Source organism: Rana temporaria, chromosome 11 (assembly GCF_905171775.1).
Source record: "Rana temporaria chromosome 11, aRanTem1.1, whole genome shotgun sequence".
Taxonomy (NCBI): Eukaryota; Metazoa; Chordata; class Amphibia; order Anura; family Ranidae; genus Rana; species Rana temporaria.
Window position 1 is genome coordinate 104,831,402 of NC_053499.1, and position 23,273 is coordinate 104,854,674.

General features: G+C 49.0%; 1 protein-coding gene across 1 annotated transcript in view; it reads right to left on the reverse strand.

Annotated features, from left to right (window-relative positions):
• NFATC3 (nuclear factor of activated T cells 3) overlaps window positions 1-22,973 on the reverse strand; it is a 734,948-nt gene extending 711,975 nt beyond the window's left edge. The window contains exon 1 of the mRNA XM_040327757.1: window positions 22,889-22,973. Within this exon, the coding sequence (XP_040183691.1) occupies window positions 22,889-22,973 (85 nt within the window). The remainder of the gene's footprint in view (window positions 1-22,888) is intronic.
• Window positions 22,974-23,273: the final 300 nt, after the last annotated feature.

A 23,273-nucleotide genomic window follows, 5' to 3' on the forward strand; every position in this document is an offset into this window, starting at 1 on the left:
GGTGCTGTCCTGAAAGCCGTTTTGGGAAAAGCTATATAGAAAAATAGTGTAGAGGGGACAAGGGAGCGCCCAGAAAGCAAAAAAATGGCAGGTCAACAACGGTTTAAGGTACAACAATATGAAAAAGGCTTTATTTGGGGTGGGGGTTTCATATACATTAAAATATCAAGCATATGTGAGGAGAACAATGTATCCAATTTAACACAGTATATCTCACAATAACTAACCATTTAAGTAAAAAACATGCTGCAGCAAAAAGAAATTGAAAATGAGTGCTCTGACAGGCATCAAAAATTTGCAAACTCCATTTATCCAGGAAAAGAAAAAAGAAAGGCACAGCAAAAACAGTCCAAATTACGTGCTGTTAGATAAGACCCGGTTCACACTGGGGTGACACGACAGGCGGCTCAGCCGCCTGACGAGTCGCGTCCCATTGAATGCAATGGAACCGTTCTAATAGGAGCGACGCAAGTCGCTCCGACTTAGAAAAAGGTTCCTGTACGACTTCGGGGGCAGCTCGGGGCGACCTGCATTGACTTCTATACAGAAGTCATTTTGCAAATCGCCTCTGAAGTCGTCCTCAGGACGACTTGCAGAGTCGCCCCCGAAGTCGTGCTGCTGCAGTGTGAACCGACTCTTAGTGTGTAGTTTTGGTGATATTGGTACTTTGAAAAGTGCACATATACACATCCGGAGTATTTGATGCACTATAATGGTGAAGTGAATCAACATTAGGCTCATGTGAATTAAAGCTAAACCAAAAGTTCAAACCCACAGAAATCTCTGAATCAGCAGCCCTCAAAACACTTGTGTTGACTTAACCACCTATACACCGAAAACGCAGGGTTCCATACACTAAAAACGCAGGGTTCCAGACACTGGGTGCTTCCAAATAATGGGACATGAATAGCAGGTTCTTAGACTCTTTATTCCAGATGGTTCATTCAGGTCCTTTAACCTGACCAGAATAAGTGAATACAGTTTCACACCGCACTGGGACAGCAGGCATCCATTAACCACTTAAGGACCGCCTATAGCCGATATACGTCGGCAGAATGGGCACGCGACCCGGTCCGAAGCTCCGTGACAGCGGCCGTGGGACCTGCGATCCGTCACAGGAGCTGAAGAACAGGGAGAGGTGCGTGTAAACCTCAATGACGATCAATGATGTCACACTTCCAGCCCCGCTACAGTTAGAAACACATATGAGGTCACACTTAACCCATCCAGCGCCCCCTAGTGATTAACTCCCAAACTGCAATTGTCATTTTCACAGTAATCAACGCATTTTTATAGCACTTTTTGCTGTGAAAAGGACAATGGTCCCAAAAATGGGTCAAAATTGTCCGATGTGGCCGCCATAATGTCACAGTCACGGAAAAAAATAAATAAATAAATAAATAAATAAATAAAAAATGTCATAAAACTATCCCCTATTTTGTAAACACAACACATTTTGCGCAAACCAATCGTTAAACGCTTATTGCAATTTTTTTTACCAAAAAAAAGGTAGAAGAATACGTATCGGCTTAAGCTGAGGGAAAAAAAACGAAGTTACTTACCGGTAACGTTCTTTCCCGTAGTCTTTCAGGACAGCCACCTGAGAGACCTTGGCTCCTCCCCTCTGTAGGAAACACCGCGCCAGCCTTCTATAAATTTCCTCCTCCCCTGCTGGCTCCTCAGTTCTTTAAAGAGCACCTCCAGTTTCTGGGGAGACACAAGAATATATGATACAAATAGTTAACTATATCACATTTCCTGCAAGGAAATTCTTTACTTACTTTTGGGTGGGTTACCCGGCTGTCCTGAAAGACTACGGGAAAGAACGTTACCGGTAAGTAACTTCGTTTTTCCCCTAATCGTCTTTCAGGACAGCCACCTGAGAGGATAACCGAGCACTTACCCTTAGGGCGGGACCACAGCTTGTAAGACCTTACGACCAAAGGTCTGATCTTTCGCTGATAAGAGATCCACCCTGTAGTGTCTCACAAAGGTGTCGAAGCTGGACCATGTTGCCGCTTTACAAATTTGTTCCGGCGTTGCTCCAGCTCTTTCTGCCTGTGAGGCTGCCATTGATCTTGTGGAGTGCGCTCTGATGCCCTCTGGGATCTGTATGCCTCCTAACTTATAAGCCTGTTCAATGACTTCTTTTAGCCATCTGGCTATGGTGCGTCTAGTGGCATTGTGCCCTTTCCTAGCACCAGTGTGTAAAATAAATAAGGAATCTGTCCTCCTGAGTGTTTTTGTTACTTCTAAATAATGTAAAACGCATCTTCTGACGTCTAAATTATGATATTTAACCTCTTGTTCCTTAGTAGGATTCTGACAAAATGAGGGCAACACAATTTCCTGTTCTCTGTGGAATCTCGAGACTACTTTCGGTAGAAAGCCTGGATCCATCCTGAAAATAATGCGGTCTGAAAAAACCTGAAAAAAGGGGGGGTCTCATAGATAACGCCTCTATCTCACTGACCCTTTTAGCTGTCGTAATTGCTACCAAAAAGATTGTTTTTAACGTCAATGTCTTTAGGCTACAATTTTTTAATGGTTCAAAGGGGTCTCCTGTCAATGTTTGTAATACTAGTGACAGGTCCCATTTTGGAAAAATTGTACATCGTATGGGTGTTTGTCTGCTCAGAGATTTGAAGAATCTGACTATCCATGGGTCAGTAGCCAGACGTTTTTCTTGAAAAACTGATAGAGCTGAGACTTGGCTTTTCAGGGTACTGATGCTTAGTCCTTTCTCTACACCCTTTTGTAGGAACTCTAAGACTGCTACTGAGCTCTGAGTGTTGAAAGTAATTTCTGTGCACCAGTTATTAAAGCACTTCCATACTCTTTGATATATGTTGCGTGTCTCCACTTTTCTGCTTTTTAGCAGTGTTGCTATTAAGTGGTTTGAGAAACCTTTAGCTTTCAGTAGCTGCTCCTCAGACACCAGGCGGCCAAGTCCCACCTTTTGACCTGGGGGCAGTATACTGGTCCCTGGGAGAGCAGATCTTCCTGTACTGGAAGCAGCCAGGGGGGTTCTGTAGCTAGTTCTTTTAGCATAGAGAACCATGGTCTCCTGGGCCAATGGGGTGCTATGAGGATTAGGGTTGTCTTCTCTATGCGCAATTTCCTTATTACTGCTGGTATCAGTACTGGAGGAGGAAAGGCATAGCACATCTTGAATGCCCAGCTCTGTGTCAACGCATCCACCCCTAGGGCCCCGTCCTCTCTTCTTAGAGAATAGAATCGCTTGACTTTTCTGTTTTCTTTCGAGGCAAATAAGTCTATTTGAGGTGTTCCCCATTTCTGTGTGATCTGGTTCAACACCTCTTGATTTAGCGCCCAGTCGCCCTCCTTCACTTGCCTCCTGCTGAGGAAGTCTGCCACTCTGTTTAGGTCCCCTTTTAGGTGGACTGCTGATATCGAGAGTGTGTTCTTCTCTGCCCATGTCAGGATTTCTTGTGCAAGTGCCCACAGGGTTCCACTCCTTGTTCCTCCCTGTTTGTTTATGTAGGCTATTACTGAGGCATTGTCGGATCTGATTTGTAGGTGATGAGCCTTTAGATCTTTTTGGAAGGATTGAAGTGCTGACCCTACTGCCTTTAATTCCTTCCAATTGGATGATCTCATCCGTTCCTCTTTTTTCCATGTCCCTTGTGTTATTTGGGAGCCTAGATGCGCTCCCCAACCTGTGCCACTTGCATCTGTGGTCAGGATTTTGGAAATGGGCAGTGTCCAAAGTCGACCTTGGTTTACATTTTCATTTGTCCTCCACCACCACAGGGTTCTCTTTACTTTGGTTGGTAAAAGAACCTTGACGTCCAAGGACTCTTGCTTGTGGTCCCATGTTTTTAGTAAAAACATCTGTAGTGGACGGAAATGTAAGGATGCCCATTGTACTGCTGGGATTGCAGATGTTAATAGCCCCAGGGTTGACATTAGTTTTCTGATGGTACATGTTGAGTTTGTTTGTAGTATACCCATCTCCTTTTGTATTTTTGCTATTTTTTCTTCGGGCAGGAATACTTTTTGTTGGACTGTGTCCAGTACATATCCCAGATAGATTAATTGTTGTGTTGGTTGTAGATTGGATTTTTCCAAATTCACTAACCAACCTAAGTTTTTCAGAAATATTTGTGTGATCTCGAGATATCTCCGTAATTTTTCTGGAGTTTCTGCGAATAGTAGTAAATCGTCTAAGTATGCAATAATCGATATGCCTTGGACTCGTAAGGGTGCCAAGGCTTCTACCAGAATCTTTGTGAATATTCTGGGTGAAGAAAGGCCGAAGGGCAGGGCTCTGAACTGTAGGTGTCTGATTTTGTTTTTGGTTTCTATTGCCAATCTGAGAATTTTTTGGCAGTTTTGGTGTATTGGATGTGTAAATAAGCATCCTTTAAATCTAGGGAAGCCAGAAAACAATTTGGTGGTAGTAGGGCTTTGACGGAATAAATTGAGTCCATTCTGAACCGTTTGTATGTTATGGACACATTCAGGGGTTTGAGGTTTAAGATCGGTCTGACCTTCCCGGTGGGTTTCACTACTCCGAACATATGGGAGTAGAACCCTGTTCCCCTTTCCTCTTTTGGCACCTCTATCACTACTTCCTGCCTTTTGAGATCCTCTATGGCCCTCATTAAGCCGTCGGCTTTCTTTTTGTTTTTTGGAAGCTTGGTTACGTAAAATCTGCTTGGGGGTGGTTTTGAGAACTCTAGGTAGTATCCGTCCTTTATCGTTCTCAAAATGTAGTGATTGGGAGTTGTTTTTTCCCATTGTGGTAGGAAGGCCCCCCGTCTTCCTCCTACCTTGATCACTTCGTCATTTTTTGTCATAGGTTGGTTCAGGAGGACGAAAAAACGCTCCTCTACCTTTCCCTTTTGGGACCCAAGGCCTTTTTTGGTTGTCTACCTTGGGAGTAGTGTAACGAGGACCTCTGGGGGTCCAGGTTGCATTTTTCTGTCTCTTGTTTTGTTGAGGCAGATTCCAGGGTGCTTTGCGTTTCAGCGGAAATGCTTTTTTCTTATCCGCTGTCCGATCTAGCACCTTTTCCAACCCTGGGCTGAAAAGCAATTCCCCTGTGAATGGGATGCCACATAGTTTGGTTTTAGACGCGCAGTCCCCCTGCCATGTCTTTAACCATAAGGCCCGTCTTGTGGAGTTGGCTAGTGCGGATGATCTGGCTGCCATGCGCACTAGTTCTGCTGAGGCATCTGCAATATAGGCTATACCTCGCAGTAATGTGGGAAAAAGGGATTTTTAATACAGCTTACCTGTAAAATCCTTTTCTTGGAGTACATCACGGGACACAGAGCGGCATATTCATTACTAGTGGGTTATATGGAGTACCTTCAGGTGATGGACACTGGCAATCTCAAACAGGAAGTGCCCCTCCCTATATAACCCCCTCCCATAGGAGGAGTACCTCAGTTTTGTAGCAAGCAGTATGCCTCCCAAAATGGTCCCCATAAGAGGGGTGGGAGCTCTGTGTCCCGTGATGTACTCCAAGAAAAGGATTTTACAGGTAAGCTGCATTAAAAATCCCTTTTTCTTTCTCGTACATCACGGGACACAGAGCGGCATATTCATTACTAGTGGGATGTCCCAAAGCAATGCTTACAATGAGGGGAGGGAGACATCTTCCCAAGACAAAAGGATTTAATTTAGAGATATACTCAAATCATAATAAATCCAACTTAGTTGAGAAAAATAAATTTAAATTTTTAATTTTACTCAAAAGGGAGCCCCCGGACTCCGAGGGTCTCAAACTGCAGCCCGCAGCACTGCCTGCCCAAAGGCTGCATCAGTATTCCTTCTTACGTCCAACTGGTAGAACTTTGTAAACGTGTGGACAGAAGACCAGGTTGCCGCCTTGCAAACTTGAGCCATAGAGATCTGGTGGTGTGCTGCCCAGGAGGCGCCCATGGCCCTAGTAGAATGAGCCTTTAATGATAACGGAGGAGGCAACCCCTTCAAGCCGTAGGCCTGAGTGATTAACTGTTTAATCCACCTCGAGATGGTGGATTTTGCAGTTGCCTGCCCCTTCTTGGGCCCATCCGGTAAAATGAACAACACATCTGTTTTCCGGATCTTCTCTGTAGCTTTAAGATAGGCCTTCATGGCCCTGACAATATCCAAGGTATGCAGCAACCCTTCCTTTCTGGAAGTAGGTTTAGGAAAGAAGGATGGTAATACCAAATCCTGGTTTAGATGAAAACTGGATATAACCTTTGGTAGGAAGGAAGGATGAGGGCGGAGAACGACCTTGTCCTTATGTAAAATAAGATATGGTTCCTTACAGGAGAAGGCTGCCAGTTCCGATACTCTTCTGGCGGAAACTATGGCGACCAAAAATACTAACTTCCTTGTCAGTAAAACCAAAGGAATTTCAGCCAACGGCTCAAAAGGTTGTTTCTGTAAACTTGACAGAACAAGATTTAAATCCCACGGACAAAGCGGGGATTTAACTGGAGGATTAATACGCAAGACCCCTTGAATGAAGGTCTTAACCAGCGAGTGGGTGGCCAGCGGCCGCTGAAACCATACTGACAAAGCTGAAATCTGTCCTTTGATTGTGCTTAATGCCAGTCCTCTACCCACTCCTAGCTGGAGAAAACTTAATACTCTATCGATGGTAAACTTACGAGAAAGCCATAACTTGGACTCACACCAGCCTACATAGGCCTTCCAGACCCTGTAATAAATCACCCTAGAGACCGGTTTCCTGGCTCTGATTAGGGTAGAGATTACTTTCTGAGACAGACCTCTACCCCTGAGAATCAGGGATTCAGCTTCCAGGCCGTCAAATTTAGATGCCGTAAGGCAGGGTGGAGGATCGGACCTTGCGATAGCAGTACTGGCCGTAGAGGAAGAGTCCAAGGGTCTCCCACTACCATCCTTAGGATTAGTGAATACCATGCCCTTCTGGGCCATGCTGCAGCTACCAGGAAGACTGGTATGTGCTCCACCCTGATCCTGCGCAGCAGGCGGGGTAGTAACTGGAGCGGGGAAAATGCATAAAGAAGTTTGAACTGATGCCAAGGGCAAACTAACGCATCGGTTCCGCAGGCCCTGGGATCCCTTGTGCGGGACATGAACCTGTCTAGCTTCTTGTTCAGTCTCGATGCCATGATATCCACGTCCGGCACTCCCCATTACTGGCAGAGTGTCTGAAAGACCTGTGGATGCAGAGACCACTCCCCCGGCAACAGAGTCTGGCGACTTAAGAAGTCCGCCTGTAGGTTGTCGACTCCGGGAATGAATATAGCCGATATGCAGGGCACATGGGCTTCTGCCCACAAGAAAATCAAGCTCACTTCTTTCTGAGCGGCTTGACTCTTGGTTCCCCCTTGGTGATTTATATATATGCCACCGCCGTGGCATTGTCCGATTGTATTTTCACCGGGAACCCTTGTAGTTTGGACGTCCAAAGGGCTAGTCGAGCAGCTCTGAGCTCCAAGATATTGATGGGCAACTGCTTCTCTGCCGCTGCCCAAGAGCCCTGGCGAGTGCAACCATCCAAAATTGCTCCCCAGCCCATCAGGCTGGCGTCTGTGGTTACTATCTTCCAGGTCACAGGACTGAAAGTCTTTCCCTTCAGGAGATTCTGAGGGTTTAACCACCAAGCTAGACTTTGCTGCACTCTTGGTGAGAGTGTGGCTCTGAGCGTACGGAACCGCCTCGAATGTGGCCACCATCTTGCCTAGTAGCCGCATACATAGGCGAACAGTTGGCCTTCTCTTGCTTAGAACCATTTGTATTAGCTCTTTGATGGCCTTTAATAGGGGTAGAAACACTCTGTTGTTCTGTATCCAATCTCATGCCGACACAATCCAGCTGCCTTGTGGGCAGGAATGCTGACTTGTCTCGATTTAGGACCCAGCCGAACCTCTCGAGGTACTGAACCGTGAGGGCCACTGCTCTTTCCAGGCCAGGAGACGAATGGTCTACGACCAAGAGGTCGTCCAGGTAAGCCAGGACCGTGACCCCCTGGATCCTTAGATTGGCTAGGATTGGGGCAAGGACCTTCGTGAATACCCGGGGGGCCGTAGCCAACCCGAAGGGGAGCGCCACAAATTGGAAATGATGCTGAGCCACCGAGAAGCATAGAAATACTTGATGTGGCTGAAAAATTGGCACATGAAGGTAAGCATCCTTTATGTCCATGGACGCCCTGAAGTCGTCCTTCTGGAGCACGGCGACAGCTGACCGAATAGTTTCCATCCGGAATGAGCGGACCTTTAGATACGCATTTACTCCCTTTAAGTCCAAAATTGGCCTGACATCGCCGTTGGGCTTTGGGATGATAAACAGGTTGGAGTAGAACCCCAATCCCTGTTCCCGGACTGGTACTTCTACTATCACCTTCTGGCATAGCAGATGATTCAATGCCGCCATCAATGCGGCTCCTTTCACAGGGTCGCCTGGTACTCTTGACTCCTGGTAATGAGGAGGAGGGAATTTTAGAAATTCTAGCTTGTAGCCCGTGGTCACAGAAGACCGTACCCAGCAGTCGGGAATGGTGGCCTCCCAAACCTCTGCAAAGAGACGCAGCCTTCCCCCCACCATCGTGGGTGGGGGCGCCCCTTCATAGGGCCGACTTAGGGGCTGGCTTCGCAGGCTTGCGGTACCACTGCTTCTTGCCCCCAGTGGCTTGGCCCTGCGGCTTATTGTTAATGCCTGATCTTGCAGGAGGCCGTCGATACTGTTTGGTATTAGAGGGCCCCTGCCCCGGGGAGGGCTGGCGCCTAAATGCGGGCCCTCGGGCCTTCTTCTTGACTGGCAAGAGAGTGATTTTGCCGCTTGATATAGTCTGAATATATCTATCCAAGTCTTCTCCGAAGAGACGTCCTCCACGGAAGGGAACCCTACCAGGAGTTTTTTGCACGGGGGCTCAGCCTCCCAATTCTTCAACCATAAGAGCCTTCTCATATGGATTAGAAATAAGGATTAACGTGACGCCTGCTGGATGGAGTCCTTGATCGCATCCACCGTAAAGCGTATAGCCCTGGGTATATCCAAAATTCCTCTGCCTGCTGGGCAGGGATAAGTTTAAGCATTTGCTTAGTCTTATCTGATAATGCTTGGGCCACTCCAATAGCAGCCACAGCGGGCTGAACTATCGCCCCTGCTGAAGTAAAGGAGGCCTTAAGTAATGTTTCCAAGCGTTTATCAACCGGATCCCTAAACACCTGCAAGTTTTCTACAGGACAAGTTAAAGATCTGTTCACACATGAGATGGCTGCGTCCACAGTAGGGACAGCCCATCTCTTTGAAAACTCTTCCTCTAAGGGTTACCTGTCTGGCTTAGCCCAGTCCTGAAAAATCAGGTCCTTTAACAAAGGATGTACCGGGAATAACAAATTGGCTTGGGGCGCTTTCAGGGAGCCCAATGAGGATACCGCGGAGGCCAGAGGCTGAGGCACAGGTATCTTAAAAGCCAACCGCACCATATCCGTTAGGGACTGAACCCACAGTCTTTCTGCGTGAGAAGCTGAAAAAGGTTCTTCTATTGTAGAATCCTCAGAACCTAAATGGTCAAGGTGATCCTGACCTCCCTCTGTCTGGTCTCCCTGATCCTCCAATTCGTCAGTCGGAGAGGATATCCTCCTCCAGAGACTCAGACCTGGGAGACGGGGATCTAACCCGCTTCTTCCCTGCCAAAGATGCCGTAATTAGAGCGGCCATCCTCCTTTCCAATCCACCCAAGGTGGAGGCTAACATCTCTTCCGTTACATAGGAAGGAGCTGGTTGAGTAGGGCCAGCCATAGCACCTAGCAACCCTGATGGCTCACCTAGGACAACAACTTCCGGGCATTCCGGAGTAGTAGGGGCCACTAGATTTTGGATATCCTCAGAGCCCGATGGAGAACCTTTTGGTTTAACCGTTTTAGCGTTCTTAGCGCTACCTGCACCCTTAGGAGCCATAATATACAAATTCTGAGGCACTCCGCTAGTATACAACTGACTGTAATAGCTGGAGAAAATACACATATAATCAAATAAATGTGAAACAATAGGATAGGGTAATGTTAGAGGGACTCCAAACCTCCCATAACCTATAAAAAGGGAAAATCAATACTGAGCCCCAAGGGCTTCAACCAGAAAAAAACTTTTTTTTTTTTTTTTTTTGTCTGGTATTGACCCCCTAATGCTGGGCTAGGTGAGCGCCCTAAGTGTTCAAAGGCGCTGCTTAGTACACAGGCTTGAATGCAAACTTTTAAGCCAGAGGCTCCTTAGTAAGGTGTACTTCCCACAACTGCCACCGGGTGTCACTGTGCCAGAAAGCTCTGTCAAACCTTCCTATGCTGTAGCCAGCATCGCTGCTCCGTGTCCCCTCACAGCCTTTACAGACTGAACAGCCCTCCAGGATTTATCCTCCCTGTGTGCAGGGGGGAGGAGCCGTCCGGCGTCAACCGCCCCCTCCCCGCGGCGTCGCCGCGCGCAAGCACGCGCACAGATAAGTAAAAGCGCGCACACGCGCGCGCGTCAAACGCCGCTAGGGGAAGCAGGAAGCCGTGTGGAGAGGAGACACCAGGACCCTAGACGCTGGAGCAGCAGACACAGGTAAAAGGGAAGCTTTAAACTGTCTCCCTAATGGTATGGTTCCTTCTCTGTGGAACACCCTGCCCAAAAAAAGGCCCTCCTTGTGACAGAAGCAGCAGCAGCCTACTAGCCCAGCCAGGGGAACTATACCTGGGTGTTTTGAGCCATCCCGTTTGAAATCTTTGTGGTTCTCCTTTGCCCATGCACAGAGGCATAAATAGGCTGCCCAAGAATCCCCTGTAGGAAGCCTACTGACAAACCAAGTTCCGTAGGCCCCCTGCTTACCTTTCCACGCCGCAGGGTATTGCTCTGCAAGAGGCCCAATCTTCACCCTTCACCGTGGGTATGGTCATAGACCTTCGGGGACTGGGGTCTTAAAAGAACACCACAACCTGGACCTATACAGCACCACTGGCAACAGGTATTCTCTAGGTTAGAAACCAGACCTGGAACCCAGGGTCCAGCCCTCCAAGGAGAGGCATTATAGGCAAAACCCCATCCACGAATTGGGGCCCGGGTACCGTCCACTTTGGCTATGAAGCACCTTGGACGGATCCGGTCAGCTGGCCCTGGTCCCAAGGACTACTACAGGCACAGCCTCAACGTGCACCAACACCTAAGACACTGGCGAAAAAACTGAGGTACTCCTCCTATGGGAGGGGGTTATATAGGGAGGGGCACTTCCTGTTTGAGATTGCCAGTGTCCATCACCTGAAGGTACTCCATATAACCCACTAGTAATGAATATGCCGCTCTGTGTCCCGTGATGTACGAGAAAGAAAAGAGGATAGTATATGCTCTTGCGCAGTTCCTTCCTCGATATGGGTCTGTAATTGATTTAGCCAGAACTCCATATTTCTTGCCACGACTGTGACGGCTTTAAACTTCCCAGCGTGGAGTCCCATGACTTTTTAAGTAATGAGTCCATCCTCTTATCCATAGATTCGGATAGGATGCCCATGTCTTCGAATGCCAAATCTGTGTGCCTTGAAACTTGTGAAAAGGCGGCATCTAGTTTGGGTACTTTGTTCCATATTGATGCTGGATCCTCTGAAAATGGAAAGCGTCTTTTAAGGGTATTAGAAAAGAATGGCTTCCTTTCAGGGTCCTGCCACTCTTTTTTAATTGCTTCGATTAATACATCGTGCACCGGAAAATACTTCTTTTCCTGTTCCCCTAATCCCTCATACATTTGATCATGTAAGGATAGGGTCTTTTTCTCCGTTGATATACCTAATGTGGTATAAATGGCTCCCAGGAGATGATCTACATCCTCCAGTGAGAGCTTGTACCGGGAAGGCTTTCTAGAATCTCCTTCCTGAGCCTCCTCGTCTGACTCCTGGGAACCAGACACTGCGTTATCAGGTTCCTCGTCCGCCTCCTCTGTAGGAGTGTTTGACGGGCCTGCACGGTTGGAAGGTATTTGAACTGCTGTTGTGATTGAAGGAGAAGCTGACTGAAGCTGCTGGAATCCCTCAAAGAAGGTTTTAAAGGAATCAAAAGGTATTGGCTAGTTCTTTAACTGATGATGCTAGTTCCGTGTGCTCACTATTATGTTCCTGTACTAATTGATTGATACAGTCACTACAAATTGCCTTTTTCCACGAATCTCTAAGTGTCGCTTTACATTGTGGACACTTCCTTTTTGAGCTGTGGGTGTTTTTACTTTTGTCTGTTTTCTGGAATGACATAAAAAAACACAAACCTCCCCAGTTAAATTATCAACAACCTGTACCTGCTTTGCAGATGCGCAGTGCCTACATGTGGGCTTACCTCACTAGGGGCCCCATGCATTAACCTCTGACACTGAGGGAATTGGCTACCCCCCCCCTTTCTTTTTTGGGACCCAGGAGGGGTGGTGGGTTCAGGTTTGGGGAGATCCACCCTAGGTTCCCCTTACCTTTTCATGGCTGGAGCTGGTCTCTGCTGGAGCAGGCCCTCTTCCGTCCGCTTCCGACATTCCTTGTGTCACCAGGGTGCGTTGTGCTGTCTCTACAGCGTGCGCAGCTCCTCCAGCCTTTGCCTGGCTCCATTTCTCGGTACACTGCCGGAACCGGAAGTCGTGACCCCGCAAGTGCACGCCCCCGGTCGCCGTGATGACGTCACCCGTCCTCGGCGACGCGCGTTCTCGATACCCGGCGTGGCTGCGCATTGAGATCCCCATCTCGCGCTGTCCTGCTATGGAACGCCGGCTGCACACTTGCCTCACCGCACTCGGTGAAGAAATGGAGCCCCCTCGATCAGCGCCTGCACTCAGGGATACGAGGGTGGCCAACTTCTAACAGGTTAGTAACCTGTTTGTCCCTGGAAGCCCCTGCTCCTTTCTGGACAATTTTACCTGAGCCTCCCTGGCTCTCCTGGCAGGTTCCTGCTGGTGTCTCCCCTCTGGAGGAAACACAAATAACTGAGGAGCCAGCAGGGGAGGAGGAAATTTATAGAAGGCTGGCGCGGTGTTTCCTACAGAGGGGAGGAGCCAAGGTCTCAGGTGGCTGTCCTGAAAGACGATTAGGGGAAAATATATTTTTTATATATTTTTTGGGGATGTTTATTATAGCAAAAAGTAAAAAATATGGATTTTTTTTCAAAATTGTCGCTCTATTTTTGTTTATAGCACCAAAAAAAATAAATGAAAAAAAAAAACGCAGAGGTGATCAAATACCACCAAAATAAAGCTCTATTTGTGGGGGGGGGGGGGGGGGGGAAAGGACGCCAATTTTGATTGAGAGCCACGTCGCACGACCGCGCAATTGTCAGTTAAAGCGAGGGAGTCCCAAATCGCAAAATGGGGCAAGGCCCTTAACCACTTAATCACCGCCCTATAGACAATATACGTCTACAGGGCGGTTGCTTAACTCTGGGAGGGCATACATTTACGTCCTCCCAGAGTCGCTCTCCCGCGCGCCCCCTGGGGCATGCACACGGGAATGTCCGTGACCCGGCCGATCGCGAATCGCGGTAAATTGCCGCCGATAGTGGCCGTTAACCACGTGATCGCTCCGTCCAATGACGGAGCGATCACATGTAAACAAACCGCCTTCTTTTTTGATGACACCGGTTCCTCCCTCCTCTCTCTGTACTGATCGGTACAGTGTGAGAGGGGGGAGCGCGGGTGTCCGCAGTGCTGTGGATGGATCTGTGACTATTGCAGTCACAGATCCATCCATCCCTGCAACCCCCTGCAATACTGTGCATTACCCCCTGCGCCAATACTCTGCATACCCCCCCTGCGCCAATACTCTGCAATACCCCCCGCACCAATACTCTGCAATACCCCCCGCACCAATACTCTGCAATACCCCCCCGCACCAATACTCTGCAATACCCAGAAAATACTCTGGGGGAAAAAAAAATAGGATTTTTGTACTCACCGTAAAATCCATTTCTCTGCGTTCATAGACGGACACAGCCTTCTTTGACCTTAGGGTTATGCTTCTTCCTACCAGGAGATTTAGGCAGAATTTTACAGCACTTAAGGTGTTAAAAACCTTTCCTTCATGCCGCTCCTCCCAGGGGGCGTGGCTCCCCCAGGCATAACCCACACCCTGCTCTAGCAGCCTCAGTTCGTAACAAGCAGTACAAAACCAAGGAGGGGTGGGTGCTGTGTCCGACTATGAACGCAAGAGAAATGGATTTTACGGTGAGTACAAAAATCCTATTTTCTCTTTCGTTCATAGACAGACACAGCCTTCTTTGACCTTAGGGACGTCCCCAAGCAGTGTCAAGAAATTCGAGGGGTGGGAAAAACACAGCAAAAACCGGTTATACCCCAAACAAAACCGGAGTTACTCAACGGAGAAACTCCAACCTTAAACCGCCGCCTGTAACACCCTGCGGCCGAAGGAGGCATCAGAAGATGCACTCACATCCACCTTATAAAACTTTGAAAAAGTGTGGACCGACGACCAGGTCGCAGCCTTACACACCTGTAACACAGAGGCTTGATGTCGGAAAGCCCAAGAGGCCCCGATCGCCCTGGTCGAATGCGCCGTGACCCGAAAAGGAGGCGCCCGCCCCTTCAGGGCATAGGCCTGAAGCACAGCCTGTCGGATCCACCTGGAAATGGTGGCCGACGAGACTGCCAGGCCCTTACTGGGACCGGACACTGACACGAACAGCGAGTCCGACTTCCGGAACGGAGCTGTCGCCGACAAGTAAACTCGAAGGGCCCGAACCACATCCAGAGAATGTAAAATGGCCTCCTTCGGGTTCTTCGGCTGAGGACATAAGGATGGAAGAACAATGTCCTCGTTAATGTGAAAGGCCGAAACGACCTTCGGAAGAAAAGAGGGCTGCGGGCGCAGCACCGCCTTATCCTGATGGATAACCAAGTAGGGGGCCTTGCAAGACAAGGCCGCCAGTTCAGACACCCGTCTGATAGAAGTAATAGCTACCAGAAAGACCACCTTCTGCGACAGAGTCAGCAAAGGGATCTCCCGAATGTCCTCAAAAGGGGGCACGCTGAAGCGCCGAGAGGACCAAATTCAAGTCCCAAGAAGGCAGTGGAGGGCGCACCGGAGGGGCCACATGACGGACCCACTGCACAAACGTGCGAATCAAGGAGTGCGCCGCCAAGGGACGCTGAAAATAAACAGCCAGAGCAGAAATCTGACTCTTGATCGTGCTCAAGGCAAGAGCCTGGTCCACTCCCCGCTGTAGGAACAGCAGGATCCGGGACACCACGTATGTATGGGGGTGCCACTTCATCTCCTCACACAGAGATGTATGCTTTCCATGTACGATGGTAAATTTTCCGAAAAGGGGACTTCCGTGCACGCAGCATGGTAGAGATCACTGGGCCCGACAGACCCCGGTCCTTCAGTACCTGGCTCTCAACAGCCACACCGTTAAAGCCAGTGACCGTAAAGCAGGATGGAAGATCGGACCCTGAGACAGGAGATCTTCCCTCAGGGGTAGACGCCAGGGGGAATCTGCCACCAGACGTACCAGGTCCGCGTACCAAGAGCGACGTGGCCAGTCTGGGGCGATCAGGATTGTTGGAATCCCTTCGGCTTCCACCCTGCAGCCGAGCTCCTTGTGCCGCCCTGATGATTGACGTACGCCACGGCCGTGGCGTTGTCGGACTGGATCCTGACAGGACGGCCCTGCAGCTCCAGGGACCACCTGGCAAGGCACAGCTTGATTGCTCAGAGCTCCAGAATATTGATCGGCAGGCGGGACTCCTCCCGAGTCCAGCGCCCCTGGGCTGACTGGGTGCCCCAAACGCCCCCCCAGCCGAAGACGCTGGCATCCGTTGTGACCACTGTCCAGCGGCACGGAAGAAAAGACTTCCCGGACCGAAGCACCGGAGACGTCAGCCACCACGCCAGTGAAGACTTGGCCAGATGGCTCAACCGAATCTGGTGATCCAGAGAAGATGGGACCTTGTCCCAAGGTGACTGAATCTCTTTCTGTAGTACCCTGGTGTGGAATTGGGCATACGGAACCGTCTCGAAGGAGGCTACCATCAGACCCAAAACCCCTTATGCAGAAGCGAAGAGATGACCACTTCTGGGACGACAACTGTCTCACTGCAGATTGCAGGGTCTTCAGTTTTTCCGATGGGAGGAACACTCTTGCCTCCCCCGAATCCAAAACCAGACCCAGGTGTTCTAGTCTCTGGGACGGAACCAACACTGACTTCTTGAGATTCAGAAGCCAGCCGAACTCGGAGAGTCCGACACGTGATAGACACGTCCTGTAACTCTGAGCCTGAAGAAGCTCTCAGGAGAAGGTCGTCCAAATATCCCACGATAGCGATCCCTCGCTGCCTCAGCAAGGCCAGGATCGGGGCGAGCACCTTGGTGAAAACCCGCGGTGCCGAAGCCAGACCGAATGGGAGGGCCACAAATTGAAAGTGGTCCTCTCCGATCGCAAAGCGCAGATACCTTCGGTGTCTTGTGCAAATGGGAACATGCAGGTATGCGTCCATGATGTCCAAGGACGCCATGAAGTCCCCCTGGTGGAGGGCCGCTATGATCGATCGGACCGACTCCATCCTGAATCTTTGCACTTTGACAAAGGAGTTGAGGGCCTTTAGGTCCAGGATAGGGCGAACCCCTCCCTTCTTGGGGACCATGAACAGATTGGAGTAGAACCCCTGAAACCGTTCCTGCGAGAGAACCGGCACAACCACCCCCCTGTCCAGAAGATCCTGGACAGCCCCGGACAGGGCTAGCTGATGATCCGGAGGAAGCTGGAGGTTGGAGGGAAAAAATCTGAGAGAGAAACTCTATTTTGTACCCCGAGGCAACCACCTCGCAAACCCAACGGTCGGACAGAAGAGACTGCCACCGATCCGCGAATTCGCGAAGTCGTCCCCCCACCCGAGACCCGGGCGGGGGCAGACCTTCATGCGGAAGCAGGCTTGTCCGCAGGCTTGTTGGGTTTGTTGAACCAGGTGTGCTTTCGCCCTGCAGCAGGGGCTTTAGCACCTTGCGGACCTTTTCCCGCTGTGCTGGGCGCACAAAAAAACGCTTAGGGGTAGTAAAGGTAGGGCCCTGCTTGCGGCGAGGTTCCTTACCCTTCCCAGACTGTGGGAGCAACGTACTCTTACCCCCGTGGCATCCTTTATGATGTCATCCAGGGATGCCCCAAAAAGCCGTTCGCCCTTAAAGGGCAAATCCACCTTTTTAGAGGATTGGTCAGCCGACCAGCATTTCAGCCACACAAGGCGGCGCAGAACCACTGCGTAGACGGAAGTCCTGGAAAGCAAAGGTATCGTATCCATGGCCGCCTCGCAGAGAAATTTTTGACCCTGAACCAATTGGTCAGCCAGGACCCTAGAGGACTCGGAAGCACCCTGGTCCTCCAGCTCCTGCAGCAGGAGCTTCGCCCTTTCAGTCAGGGTCTGCGCCACCAGGGCTCCGGCCAGAGCCGACCTCACCGCCGAACCCACTACCGTGAATAGGGAGCGGGCCACGACCTCCACTCTCCTATCAGCGGGGTCCTTGAATGCAGGAGCCCCGTCCACAGGCAACGTAGTAGCCTTGCTCAGTCTGGACACGGGAGGATCCACTGACGGAGGAGAGACCCACTTTTTCAAGAAGTCCTCCTCAAGGGGGTAACGGGTAGCAAAGCTTTTAGGAACAGTAAAAACTTTTTGCGGTGTATCCCATTCCTTATATAACATATTGTCCAAATAAGGAACACAGGGGAACACTTTAGCAGTACGTGGTGGTAGCAGTACGTGGTGGTTTGCGGAATCCAAAAGGGACTGACACTGCTGGTGTCTCCACCACATCCTCCAATTTTAGAGTCTCACGCACCGCAGTAATAAGAGCTCCAACAAATTCCTTGTCAGCCGACTCCGCAGCAGAGTCATCCTCGCTGTCCATGTGGGTTAAGCCCGCATCCTCTGACATTACAGAACCAGAAGCAGCAACAGCATGATCTGATTCTGCGTCAGAGATATCCCCAGAAGCAGGCTCAGGGAGGGGGCACTTTTTACCCCCCATCCGAGCACTGGCTGCTTCAAACCTGGTGAGAAAGGACTCCAGGACAGCCGACATTGCCTCAACAGATGTGGCAGGGGGAGGGGCGGTAAGGGTTAACTCAGGCATTGTTAGGCATGAGGGGCCTGATTCAGCTGCCGTGTCACCCCCACTGCCAAAGCAGGAAAAAAATCCCCCACAGGTCACCTCCTGGCCGCTAGAACAGTATGGGGCCCCTGGGACTCACCACCCTCCCGGTACAGCGCGGTTCTGTGAAGGACAAGATGTGCTGATAGAAAGCCTGCAGCGCTGCGTCTGTCCCCTTTTTTCCACCGCCGAAACCGTCACAAGAGGCCAAGCAAAAAGGCAAAATGGCCGCCGAAAGCTGAAAAAACGATGCTGGACCACAAGAAAATGGCCGCCGAACAATATAAGGCGCGGCTCTGGAAAAATGGCCACCGTGGCGGAGATTTAAAAAGACAGTGTACCTCAAACAGTCACACACAAAAAATCACCATACAGCACACAGTAAACGTCCAGAAGTGAACACCACAGTCCCCTGCAGTGACACACACAGCCCCCGCTACACCACGGGTCCAGTAAACATGAGCCCCAGAAAAAAAAAAAAACCCGTACAGCCGTCACCCAAAAAGAGAAGGAGGGAGAGGAATAAGGGAGAGAGGAAAGCAGGGAAAAAACCCTCAGTCGACCTCCCAAGGGAAACATTCCAGCCAGACCACTTACCTGAGTAAGGGGCCACTACTTACCTGTCCTGCGACTACCCGGCTGGAGGTATCCCAGACAGAACCAACGTCCGCGAACGGCATGGCTGTCGGCCAGACACACTGTGACAAAGCCATAAAAGACCAGTCATGTGTTCCCTAGAACCGAAGTTCCCCGGCCGCCTGGAGCAACGGGGCCTGTCGTGGACGTCCCAAAGCTGAGCTGAGGGCCGGCACACGCTCGAAGGCCGAACATGGGGGGACTACAAGGGTCGAGGACCCAGCCTGTCACCCAGTCGGCTGTTGATAGAAGAATCGCAGGATTAAAAAATGCAGGAACAAAATAATAAAAAGCGAGAAAAATCGCAAGAAAAAAAAACTCCAGAGTCCGGGACTCGAGAGAGAGCCTGACTCTCCTGTCGTTAGGCAGAAAACAAACTGAGGCTGCTAGAGCAGAGTGTGGGTTATGCCTGGGGGAGCCACGCCCCCTGGGAGGAGCGGCATGAAGGAAAGGTTTTTAACACCTTAAGTGCTGTAGAATTCTGCCTAAATCTCCTGGTAGGAAGAAGCATAACCCTAAGGTCAAAGAAGGCTGTGTCCGTCTATGAACGAAAAAGAAAATGCGTTTTAACCACTTCCCGCCCACCGGCCGTCATGACGTCCTTGAATTTGTGCAGGGATATCTGAATGATGCCTGCAGCTACAGGCATCATTCAGATATCATTTTTTTCAGCCAGCGATTCCCTACACCATAAGAACAATCATGTCGGCTGTTCCGCCTCTTGATTGTTCTTACGGGAGGCAAAAGGGGACGTCCCCCCTCCCTTCTCCCTCCGGTGTTTCATCCGACTCACCGCTACGATCGAAACCAGGATCGTTTTTTTTTTGTTTTTTTTTCAGGCATTCAAGCTTAGAGGTGAGATGTGGGGTCTTATTGACCCCACATCTCACTGTAAAGAGGACCTGTCATGCTATATTCCTATTACAAGGGATGTTTACATTCCTTGTAATAGGAATAAAAGTGATCCAAACATTTATTTTTGGGGAAAAATGTGTCAAACTAAAATAAAGTGAAATGAACAATAAAAAAAAAAAAAATTTAAAGCGCCGCCTGTTCCTGCGTGCTCGTATACAGAAGCGACCGCACAAGCAAGTCCCGCCCACATATGGAAACGGTGTTCAAACCACACATGTGAGGTATCGCTGCGAACGTTGGAGCGAGAGCAATACTTTTGGCCCTAGAGCTCTTCTCCAACTAAAAAGATGTAACCACTAAAAATATTTAAAGTGTCGCCTATGGGGATTTTTAAGTAGCAAAGTTTGGCGCCATTTCACGAGTGTGTGCAATTTTGAAGGGTGACATGTTGGGTAAATATTGACTCGGCGTAACTTCATCTTTCATATTATGCAAAAACATTGGGCTAACTTTAATGTTTTTTTTTTTTTTTTTAAAAGCACAAAACCGTTTTATTTCCAAAAAAACTCATTCGAACAATTGCTGCGAAAATAACGTGCGCGATAAAAAGTTGCAACAACCGCCATTGTATTCTCTAGGGTTTTTGCTAAAAAAGCATATATAATGTTTTGGGGTTCTATGTAATTTTCTAGCAAATAAATGATGATTTTTCTATGTAGGAAAGGAATGTCAGAATTGGTCTGGGTGTTCCAGAACGCCTGATGGTGCTCCCTGCATGTTGGGCCTCTGTATGTGGCCACGCTATGTAAAAGTCTCACACATTTGGTATTGGCATACTCGGGAGGAATAGCAGAATGTGTTTTGGGGTGTAATTAGTGGTATGCATATGCTGTGTGTGAGAAATAACCTGCGAATATGAACATTTTGTGGGAAAAAAAAAAAATCTTGATTTTGCAAAGAATTGTGGGAAAAAATTACAACGTCAAAAAACTCACCATGCCTCTTTCTAAATACCTTGGAATGTCTTCTTTCCAAAAAGGGGTCATTTGGGGGTATTTGTACTTTTCTGGCATGTTAGGGTCTCAAGAAGTGAGATAGGTCGTCAGTACTTCAGGTATGATCAAATTGATTAATTTTCAGTAATTGGTACCATAGCTTGTAGACCCTATAACTTTCACCCAGACTAATAACCCAATTTTTTTTTTACCAAAGATATGTAGCAGAATACATTTTAGGCCAAATTTATGAAAAAAAAATATTTTTGCAAAATTTTATAATAGAAATGAAGAAAAATTCATTTTTTTACAACATTTTTTTTCATTTATAGCGGAAAAAATAAAAACCGCAGAGGTGATCAAATACTACCAAAAGAAAGCTCTATTTGTGGGAAAAAAAGGACAAACATTTCATTTGGTTACAGTGTTGTCATTCAATATGTGAGAGCACCGAAAGCTGAGCGGAGATAGATAGTTCATCAGTTACACCAGTGTTGCCCAACCCCCGGGCCGCGGACCGGTACGTGGATCAAACGGTACCGGGCCGCCCGAGGAACTTTTAAATAATTTCACTGTGGGTCCTCCCGCTTCCTGATTGGCCGAAAGGCAAACCCCACGCCATTGGCCGAGGAGGAGGCGCCGCGGGAGGACTGAGGACTCGCCGCTCGCCGACGTAGTGTGTCAGCGGTGGGCTGGGCTCAGGCCTGCCGCTGCGTGACTGGCTGTGCTCTGGGCTTCGGCCACCAGGCTCCATTCAGAGATTGGACAAACGGAGGTCACATGCGGTGGCAGGGCTGGATTGATCCAGGAGTCCCGCCTCCGCCCTGCTGTGTGAACCGCCGCCGTCTTCTCTTCCTCCTCTCTGGATTGGATGATTTCCCCTACGTTGTGGCAGCCACTCTGGCACTGGTGCTGCGGCACCAGCTCTACCCTGGTCCCCGCATGTAATGAAAAGACTTCTCCAGGGATATGGATCTGCGGCTGATTGACCGAGTGAACTGCGGTATGTGAAACAGATGTACATACACAGAGCATCAATGTCTCCCCCACTTAAAGTCCTCATTGTTCCTCCTGTCACCCCAATGTCCCCCCACTTATCTCTAATGTCTCTCCTCTCCCCCCACTTATCCACAATGTCCCTCCACGTATCCCAAATGTTTCTCCTCATGTATCCCAAATATCCCCCACTTATCCCAAGTAGCCCCTCTCTCCCCAAACATCCCCCCACTTAGCACCATTACCCCCCTCTCCCACTTAGCACCAATAATTCGGCATTATGGTGGGTTTAACTTTTTTATTTATTACTACATTGTAATAATGCGCTGACAAATTGCCCGCGAAAAATCGCTTACCCCCCGCATGCCATCTTCAAACTCCCCCCAACCGGGCCTTGGCAAAATTTTCTTCCACGCAGCCGGTCCCCTGTGCCAAAAAGGTTGGGGACCACTGAGTTACACAACAGGAAGAAGCAATGATCTAAAGCACTCACCAGGGCGGTAGTTCATTGAAAACTGCAAGCAGTCAGCCACAAAGGCTGTCGGAACTTGTAATTCATTCACAGATTACTGTAAATGAGGCAGCCGCCCCACACTGAGTACACCCGCCTCAAACTCTGGTGTTGGAGAGGTGGCGAGTACACCCACCACAACCTTGTAAAAACAGCTGCTTGTATCAAGATGTAGTGTCAATAGTACTTACAAAAATATGCAACAAATGTATTATTTGTAGCACAAACAACATGACATTTATACAGGGGAAAAAAATAAATATATAAGTTTGGTGGGTAACCTGAAAAGTCACACATGGGTTGATCAGCTAGTGACTAGTCTGACACCAGCAGGGGTGCCAACCTGTGAGCACAGTGAAAGGCTTCAAATGGATCCCATAATACATTTAAACAAATAGAAAGCCACACTCAACCATGATACAACACCTGGATAAAAGTGGATGTCAACACACTTTCATATACAGAAAGCATATCTTTTAACACAGATATCCTTCTCAAGAAAATAAATAGTACAAAACAACTAGTCACTCTACACCTGCAGCTAAAACTGCAACACTTCATAAGAACAGGACACACTTTGGTTCGTGGATCTTCGAAAGTTAGCAGGCCGTAGTTCTACGCTGCTTGCTGGTTTCGTAGGTGAGAGCGCCCCCTATCCAGAAATCAGCAAACATGGTCCCAGCATAGTTGCTATCAAAACCCACAATCAGAATTTCGCATCAATGATTCACGTGTTCGCCCTGATGTAAGCAAACAACATCAAGGAATACCTCAACAAGACTCACCTGTCGATCCTAAAGGCTGCGCCGTAGCCTCTTCGAATATGAGCCTGAAGTCCAACTCGCCAGAACCACAATGTGCGGCACTCATCGATGCCTGTGAGTAACACACCACTTACCGACCCCTTCACCCCTCTTTCCTGCTTATTATACCGGTTAGTCGATCTCCTCTCTAACCTCACACCAACTTTCTCGATGTCGAGCGATAGGGCCTCACACCCCTCCTCCCCGCACTATTCATTGGTTGTACGTCGTAATACGTCACTGTCCTGCCTTGACGCTGACAACATATTCTGTCCCGTGTAAAACCCATCTATCCTTTCTCTATTGATGTTGTGTAGTTTACATTGGAGTCGCATCGCGGAATCACTATCGGCTCTAGACATGTCGG